Source organism: Cebus imitator, unplaced genomic scaffold (assembly GCF_001604975.1).
Source record: "Cebus imitator isolate Cc_AM_T3 unplaced genomic scaffold, Cebus_imitator-1.0 Scaffold297, whole genome shotgun sequence".
Lineage (NCBI taxonomy): Eukaryota > Metazoa > Chordata > Mammalia > Primates > Cebidae > Cebus > Cebus imitator.
In genome coordinates, this window is record NW_016107612.1 from 1,814,044 (window position 1) to 1,823,180 (window position 9,137).

Below are 9,137 nucleotides of genomic sequence, written 5' to 3' on the forward strand. Positions count from 1 at the left end.
TTTAGTAGAGACGGGGTTTCACCGTGTTGACCAGGATGGTCTCGATCTCTTGACCTCGTGATCCACCCGCCTCGGCCTCCCAAAGTGCTGGGATTACAGGCTTGAGCCACCGTGCCCGGCCAACAATTTTTTTTTTAAAGAGACAGAGTCTTGCTCTGTAACCCAGGCTGGAGTGCAGTGGCCGGCACCATCATCGCTCACGGCAGCCTTGAACTCTGGGCTTCAGTGATCCTCCTGCCTCGGCCTCCCAAAGTGCTGGGATTACAGGTGAGAGCCACCACGCCTGGCCCTTTTCAACAACTTAAAGTTAATAATTTGATGAGGCTTTTCAGACCATGACAGAAAGCCATTAGAGGGATCCAAGGGAAGTTCCAGAATTTTCTGAGGTTGGGGCTCAAGGACCACAGTGTGTGGAAGGGTGGGGTAGGGGCTGTGTCTGGAGTCCACATTTGCACTCTAAGCTCACTGTCTTTACTTGAATGTTATGTTCATGGGGGTGTTTATGGGGAGAGGGCTGTATGAGAGATGAAGTCCCCCGAGCACCCCCTTGCTCACTCCTGGAGGAGAGGAGGAAGGAGCAGGGCAGGCCATGTGGCTGGTGACAGCACAGCAGACATCTTTACATGCTCCAGTTCTTGTAATCCTCCTAGTCCCATGAAGGGCTGTAATTAGACTCTTTTATTTTTTTTGAGATGGAGTTTTGCACCGTGTCACTCAGGCTGGAGTGCAGTGTTGTAATCTTGGCTCACTACAACCTCGGACCCTCAGGTTTAAGCGATTCTCCTGTCTCAGCCTCCCGAGTAGCTGGGATTACAGGTGCTTGCCAGCACACCCAGCTAATTTTTGTATTTTTAGTAGGGACAGGGTTTCGCCATCTTGGCCAGGCTGGTCTTGAACTCTTGACCTTATGATCCACCTGCCTCAGCCTCCCAAAGTGCTGGGATTACAGGTGTGAGCCACTGAGCCCAGCCTATAATTAGACTCTCTTATAAGAGCGGGAGACTGAGGCCAGAAAGATACAGTAATGGGCTCCAACCAGTAAGTGACTGAGTTGGATCTGAAGATAGGTGAGTGGGATGCTAAAACCTTTGCTATTAGCCACTCTGTGTCATTGTGTTGTTTCTGGTTGAAGAGCCATGATGTGTGTTACTGCATCTGGGAGCCACTTCCAAGCAGCATGCATGGACTCCCAGCCACGTCTACCTGGATCCACGAGCCCTTTGTCCTGAATCTGGGGATGTCTTCCGCTGACACTGTGGCTTGATTACTGCACTAGTCCCAGCAAATGTGTAAACCCTCACATATACCCCCGGAGCTCCTGCTATTCTGGGGACACGGAGAATTAGCTGGGACATGGCTATTACTCCACAAGATGAGGGAAGGCCAAGGAAAGTCCCCATGCTCATGAAAGATGAAGACTTCCAAAAGGGCCTCTTCTCTGGACTCACCTTATTTCAGTGACATTGCCTGAGGCCTGGGCGCAGACTTCTAACAGGGAGAGAACTCCAGCTTGGTCCACCCATGGCTCCTGCACCCTGCCACAGAAGGGGACACAGATAAGGTCTCCCAGGGTGAGCAGCAGACAATCAGCACACATGAGGGGGTGGGGGAAAGTGTCAAGGGGGTTCTAGAGGCCTTTTTTTCCTAATTTTTAAAACTATAAAATTATACAACTAGGCATCAGCCTAGAAAAGGAAATTAGCATCACCCTTATTCCAACAACTATTATGATAATCCAAACAGAAAATATTATTTTTAATGATATTTTTATTTTTTATTTATTTTTGAGATGGAGTTTTGCTTTTGTTGTCCAGGCTGGAGCGCAATGGCACAATCTCAGCTACTGTTGCCAGGCTGGTCCCAAACTCCTGACCTCAAGTGATCCACCTGCCTCGGCCTCCCAGAGTGCTGTGATTACAGGTGTGAGCCACTGCACTGGGCCACTGATATTTTTAGATTTAAGAAAAGATCCACAAAATGCTACATCACAAAGGCAAGGAAAGCAAACTATATGTAAAACATGGTCCCATTTTTTTTTTTTTAAGACAGAGTCTGGCTTTGTCGCCAAGCTGGAGTGCAGTGGCGACATCTTGGCTCACTGCAACCTCTGCCTCCCAGGTTTAAGTGATTCTCCTGCCTCAGCCTCCTCAGTAGCTGGGATTATAGGTGTGCACCACTACACCAGCTAATTTTGTATTTTTAGTTGAGATGGGTCTCACCATGTTGGTCACGATGGTCTTGAACTCCTGAGACTGCCCATCTTGGCCTCCCCAAATACTGGGATTATATGCCCAATTTTGTTTTTTTAAAAAAGGAAAGTATCTGGAGAAAAAGTATGGAAAGAAGGAGGGAGATGATAGAGGTATGTGGAAAATATAGGAAAATATATCAAATGTTTATGGTGGTTGCTTAGATGACAGAATTCTCACGAGTGATTTTTATTTTATTCTTTAATTTTCTGAACTTTCTACAATGCATGTGCATTAATTTGGAAGCAGGAAAAAAGAGAATTCAAATATTACTGCTTTAAAGTTATGTTGAATTTTTAAAGGACTATTTTCTTTATGTATTTCTGGATTTTCTGCATATTTCTCCAATGAGTAAATATTTTTTATTTTTAGTTTTTGTAGACATGGGGTTTTGCCATGTTGTCCAGGCTGGTCTTGAACTCCTGAGCTCAAACAATCTGCCCAACTCAGCCTCCCAAAGTGCTGGGATTACAGGCATGTGCCACCTCACCTGGCCAATATTATTTTTAGACTAAGAAAAGTTTTATTTAAAAATGTTATTTTGGGGCTGGCGCAGAGGCTTACACCTGTAATCCCAGCACTTTGGGAGGCCGAGGCAGGTGGTGAGGATTTTGAGACCAGCCTGGCCAAAATGGCAAAACCCCGTCTCTATGAAAAATACAAAAATCAGCTGGGCATGGTGGCGTGTGCCTGTAGTCCCAGCTACTTGGGAGGCTGAGGCAGGAGAATTACTTGAACCTGGGAGGCAGAGGTTGCAGTGAGCCAAGACCGTGCCATTGCATTCCAGCCTGGGCAACAGAGCAAGACTCCATCTAAAAAAAAAAAAGTTATTTTGGGTGACCTAGCAATTCTGGATATATAACCAAAATAATTGAAAGCTGGGACTTTCTGGCTGGGTGTGGGGGCTCACACCTAGCACTTTGGGAGGCCAAAGTGGGTGGATCACTTGAGCTCAGGAGGTTGAGACCGTCCTGAGGAAAACAGTGAGAACTTGTCTCTATTGTTTCTGAAATAAAATAATATTTAAAAAAGAAAGCAGGGACTGTCAATTGGACACTTGAATGGACAACCCAAGTGTCCATTGATGGATGAGTGGATACACAAAATTTGGTCTATCCACACAACAAATTATTATGCAGCCTTAAAAAGGAAGAAGTCAAGTGCAGTGGCTCACGGCTGTAATCCCAGCACTTTGGGAGGCTGAGACGGGCAGATCACCTGAGGTTAGGAGTTCAAGACGAGCCTGGCCAACATGGTGAAACCCCATCTCTACTAAAAATACAAAAAAAAAAAAAATTAGCCAGGTGTGGTGGCGGGTGCCTGTAATCCCAGCTACTTGGGAGGCTGAGGCAGGAGAATCGCTTGATCCTGGAAGGTGGAGGTTGCAGTCAGCTGAGATGTCACCACTGCACTCCAGTCTGCGTGACAAGAGTGAGACTCTGTCTCAAAAAAAAGAAGTCTGACACAGTAACACACACTACAACATGAATTAACCAGAGGACATTATGCCAAATGAAATGAGCCAGTCACGAAAAGACAAATACAGACAGATACAAATGAATCTACTCACATAAACTATTTAGAGCAGTCCAATTCATAGAGACAGAAGAGCAGAATGGTGGTTGCCAAGGGCTGGGGTCAAGGGGGAATTGGGTGTTGTTTCATGGGGACAGAGGTTCAGTTTTGCAAGATGAAAAGAGTTCTGGAGATTGGCCATACAAAAAAGTGGATGTACTTAACACTCCTACACTTAGAAATGATTAAGATGGTAAATTTGTTACGTGTGTTTGCGTTTTTTGTTGTTTCTTTTTTTGAGACAGATTCACTCCTGTTTCCCAGGCTGGAGTGCAATGGCGCAATCTCCGCTCACCACGACCTCAGCCCCCCGGGGTTCAGGCGATTCTCCTGCCTCAGCTTCCAGAGTAGCTGGGATTACAGGCATGTGCCACCATGCCTGGCTAAATTACGCGTATAATTATTACAATTTTTTACAGGTTATTTTGGGGAACGGCCAGTCCTCATTACCTGTCACAGGCTGCAATGAGAAGTGCACAGCACTGTCTGTGACGGAAGTGTTTTGGGCACAAGTATGAAGCTGAATGTCATGGAGCCTTTTGATCTAACTTCCAGTTTACAGGAAAGTCAGGGGTTAGAGGAAAACACACCATGACATCATCAGGAAGCCACCAGAGTCAGGAGAAGGATAGTCTGCAGTACACACAGTTGCTGATTTTGTCAACAGACACTGATATGAAACAGAAAACTGTGGTTGGGGGGGCAGCGTGCCACAGGATAGAAGAGTCAGTCATAAGACCATTGCCAGCCCGTGCAAATTCTAACCAGATGTGACTAGATCCTGGATCCCAAAGCCAGCTGTCCCATCTGGGGAATGAAGGTGACATTTTAGATTAGACTAGGTAGCACCCGACACTAAGGAATGGCTGAGTTTCTTAGCTGTCCTAATGGAATTGTGATTATGGAGAAAATGTCCTTTTTTTCTTTTTTCTGAGACAGAGTTTCACTCTTGTTGCCCAGAGTGGAGTGCAATGGCATGATCTTGGCTCACTGCAACCTCCACCCACTGGGTTCAAGTGATTCTCCTACCTCAGCCTCCTGAGTAGCTGGGATTACAGGCACGTGCCACCACACCCAACTAATTTTTGTAGTTTTGGTAGAAATGGGGTTTCACCATGTTGTCCAGGCTGGTCTCAAACTCCCGACCTCAGGTGATACACGCACCTCAGCCTCCCAAAGTTCTGGGATTATAGGTGTGAGCCACTGAGCCAGGTTGAAAATGTCCTTATTTTTTGGAGATTCGTGGTGAAATATTTAGGAGTGATGTATTATAAGGTCTATCACTTACTTAAAACCATTTTAGCTGAAATAAAAATAAAAACATGAAGTAAATATGAAAAATTATGAACAACTGTCAAACTTAGGTGCTGGGAATAGGAGGTTTAAAAAATTATTCTCTCTACTTTGGTATCTTCTTTTTCTGAGTGTTTTTAAATGGTCATGGTGAACAGACAGACATGAACTTTGTTTCGGGTTACTTTTGTCTTCAGTTCGGGATCCTCTGGAACTTCCTTTTTTTTTCTTAAATCCCAAAGCACAGGCCTCCAGCCTTGGGAGGGTCAGTTTCTCTGTGTGCCTTGTGGAGTCTCTGGCACAGATGGACAGGGTTTGCTCAGGGACCAGGGGGCAGGGTTGTGGGTACAGGAAATGGCCAGGGCCATGATCCTGGGGGACTCTTACTCCAGTGCCCACCCCTGCTCCCATTCATACCATAGCCCCTCCCGGAGGCAGGGGGGAAGGAGGTACCTGAGGCTGAACAGTCCTGCTGGTCGCTGCACCAAGCTCAGGAGGGTGGTCAGATGCTCCTGGCCCAGGCAGCACTGGGTCAGCCTGGGGACAGAGGTCAGTCACTGGGGTGGCTCTGGCAGGGTGCCCCCACCCCTCTGCTGTCCCCTTGGGCTGGGTGGGTCACTCACATGAGCTCCGTTAGCTGCAAGGACTGGCTCAGGCCGGCAGCCAGCCTGGACACGTGCTCTGGACGGAAGCTGCACTCACTCAACCTGAAGGCAGAAAACCAGGGCAGAGCCCGGGTGAGGCCTGCAGGCACTGCCACCCAGCTTCATCCCAACCTCCCTGAGGTCCTATTGGGGGAGCCCCTGACTCCTGAGGGCAAAGGACTGGATCAGGCTCTGAGAATCCAAAGATACATCTCCTACCCCGGGAGCTTCCTGTCTCTTTGGAGAAAAACCTCCCGCACCCGCTGTAAAAAAGTCTCAGGAGTCTCACTTTAGGCTGGGCACTGTGCCAGCCTCTGGGTGCACATATACACATGGCACAGGGGGGTTGGTGTGTAGGGGGTGTGTGTGTGGTGTGTGTATGATATACTTTGTGTGTGCTGTGTGACGTGTGTGTGTTGTGTGTGGTGTGTGGGGGGTGTGCATGGTGTATATGTGGTAGGTGGGGTTGGTGTGTAGGGTGTGTGTGTGGTGTGTGTGTGTGTGTGTGTGTGTGTGGTGTGTGGGGGGTGTGCACGGTGTATATGTGGTATGTGGGGTTGGTGTGTAGGGTGTGTGTGTGGTGTGTGTGTGGTGTGTGTATGGTATACGTTGTGTGTGCTGTGTGGCATGTGTGTGTGGTGTGTGTGGGGTGTGCACAGTGTATATGTGGTATGTGGGGTTGATGTGTAGAGTGTGTGTGTGGTGTGGGGGGTGGGAAAAGACGTGGGGGAAGGTGACAGTTGGATCAGACTGTGAGGGAGAAGACGCTAGGGATTTTGAACTTCACCTGCGGGGCAATGGGGAGCCACTGAAGGACATAGAGTAGAGAGGGGCACAGTCAGATGTGTGTTGTGAAGATCCCTCTGGGGGCAGTGGGGTGAGGGGAGGGGAGGATGCCTGACAAGAGGCAGGGGACCAGTTTGAAGGCCCTGTTCACAGCTGAAGTAAGACATGTGGAGGAAGTGGCCCAAGGCAGTGGCGGTGAGGCTCAGAGAGCTCAGGGCTACCAGGGGTAATGAGAATGTAACAATAACAACAGTAATAATAACAGTAATGATAACAGTAATAACAACAGTAATAATAACAGTAATAATAACAGTAATAACAGTAATAACAGTAATGATAACAGTAATAACAGTAATAATAACAGTAATAACAACAGTAATAACAGTAATAACAGTAATGATAACAGTAATAACAGTAATAATAACAGTAATGATAACAGTAATAACAGTAATAACAACAGTAATAATAACAGTAATAACAGTAATAATAACAGTAATGATAACAGCTGGCAGCACTCCTATCAGCCAGACCTTCTCCCGGCACTTGACACTTAGCTCATTTAGTCCTCACAATAACCCTAAGGGGCAGGCTGTGCTGTTATCCCTATTTCACTTGTCCAGGGCCACACAGCTCGTAAGTGGCAGAGTAGGGATTTATTTTCAGGTGGCTTCAAAATCTTAACCATGACACTCAGAAGCATCAAGGCCTGTAGTCAGGACACGGCTAAGAAGCACAAGTCCGATGCCAAGGCCCTTGCTGATCTGGAGGTGCCGAGGCATCGGGGGCAGATCTGGGAAACAGACCCAGGCAGGGAGCTTGAAGCTGCTGTCTGAAGGAGAGGGCCCAGGGAGGAGGGGACCATGGAGGCCGCCACGGATCAGCCTCTTCTCCCCTCTCCCTCCCCTGTCCCTCCCCTGTCCCATCACCCCGAAGGGATTACCTGAGTGTCTTCCCAGCCTGGTCCTCTTTGGAGAAGTGAATCTGGAAGCTCTGCTCAGAGCCCAGGCTGCAGAGAGAAGGGCCTGGGGAAGTGCGGTGCCCAGACGTGTCAGCCTCCTAGGCACCCAGAGCACCCACGGGACACAGAGAGGGAAGAGGGGCTGCACCCACAGGGACAAGGGAGGGTGGAGGCCTCAGAACCAGAGGAGATCCCCAAACTCATTCTGTGAGCATGGTGATACCTGGTCTTCCCACCCCATGGCCTCTGTGGTCCCCGTGGCACCCGGGTATCAAGGGATGGAAATTATGATCCCATGCTCAGGAAACCTGAGATTCAGAGAGAGGCAGAGGTTGCCCCAAGTCACCCAGATGGAGGGCCACGAAGTGTGGGTGCCTTGCTTCTCCCATGATCAGCCAGGGACACCAACATCCCCTTACTTCACCGAGGCCTCCCGGACACGTGGGCAGGAGGACAGGGTCTCCACCAGGCACAGGGCACTTTCCTGAGAGGCGTTGTTGTGACTCAGACTAGAAAAGAAACAGGGCTGAGGATGGGGGTGCAGGTGGGGCCTCCATGGAACACGCCCAGCCCCCTTCATCTCCCTTCCAGCTGTCATCTCCAGGAACAGAGGCCTCCATGTCTAAGCATCCATTCTCCAGATGGACACACTGAGGCCCAGAAGGACACCATCCCCACACAGGCAGAACTGGCACCAGACCCTGAATCTGTGAGCGCTGCTGGCAGCTCTAGCCCCACCTGGGTCAAGGGATCCTGAGCACAAAGTTCAGTTGCTTAGCAACAGGTGGTGTCCTGGCTCTGGCTGTCCGTGCCCCAGGTCACTGGGGAGATGAAGCAAGTGTATGGATGACTTCCTAAGGCCCCTCGCTAGCTGCAGGGACATCTCCAAATTTATGTCCCATAGATTGGGTCAGAGGAACTTCAGGGACAGGATGGACCAGGATACAGGCAGCTGCAATCTCATATCAGCTGGTTGGGAATGGAATGTTGCTTCCTTGCCCCGGGGCCAGCTTGGCTGTATGAATGCGCCAAGGGGCAGCTCCATCCCACCATGAGTCATAGCCTCTCTTGGGTGTTTGGTGGAGGCTCTGCCCATGGTGGGTGTGAGGGACAGAGGAAGGGACCCAAGGCCAGGGGAGTGAAGGCAAGGGAAGAATCGCCCCTTGCCCTCCGGAGTCCTTGTCCTCTAGGGCTCTGGGGAAATGCCCTCAGAAGGAGCCGCCTCGTGGTCCTGGCCCAGGGAAACCTTTCTCCTTGCTGTCTGTCCTTCAGGCTGCTTTCCACTTACTCAAGTGAACCGGAGATAGGCACTTGCGGCAGACATTCCAGAACGGATCTGATCCCACCATCACCCAGCAGGTTTACTGAGAGGCTGTGGGGGTAAGGAGCAGTGGTGGTGATCAGAGGTGCCTCCTCAGCCTGAGATGCTCCTCAGTCACCAGGAGCTTGCATTCACTGTCACTGATACTGAATCCCATGCCAGGGACACCAGAGCCACCACCATCACCACCACCACCAGTATCACCACCATCACCACCACCATCAGCATCACCACCACCACCAGTATCACCACCATCACCACCACCATCAGCATCACCACCACCATCAGTATCACCATCACCACCACCACCA

The 9,137-nt window shown here is 49.4% G+C and overlaps 1 protein-coding gene across 8 annotated transcripts in view; it reads right to left on the reverse strand.

Moving 5' to 3' along the window:
- The window catches only part of NLRC5 (NLR family CARD domain containing 5), a 111,866-nt gene that overhangs the window by 32,882 nt on the left and 69,847 nt on the right, over positions 1-9,137 (reverse strand). For 7 of the 8 annotated variants that reach the window (XR_005196041.1, XM_037729303.1, XM_037729304.1 and 4 more), the window contains 6 exons: positions 8,794-8,877; positions 7,925-8,014; positions 7,488-7,553; positions 5,741-5,824; positions 5,571-5,654; positions 1,449-1,535 (listed from right to left, as the gene is read on the reverse strand). Coding sequence is in view for 7 of the 8 variants with exons in the window: in XM_037729303.1 (XP_037585231.1) it covers positions 1,449-1,535; positions 5,571-5,654; positions 5,741-5,824; positions 7,488-7,553; positions 7,925-8,014; positions 8,794-8,877 (495 nt within the window). In the remaining variant the exon portion in view is untranslated. The remainder of the gene's footprint in view (positions 1-1,448; positions 1,536-5,570; positions 5,655-5,740; positions 5,825-7,487; positions 7,554-7,924; positions 8,015-8,793; positions 8,878-9,137) is intronic. The other variant, XM_037729306.1, reaches the window with a different exon arrangement.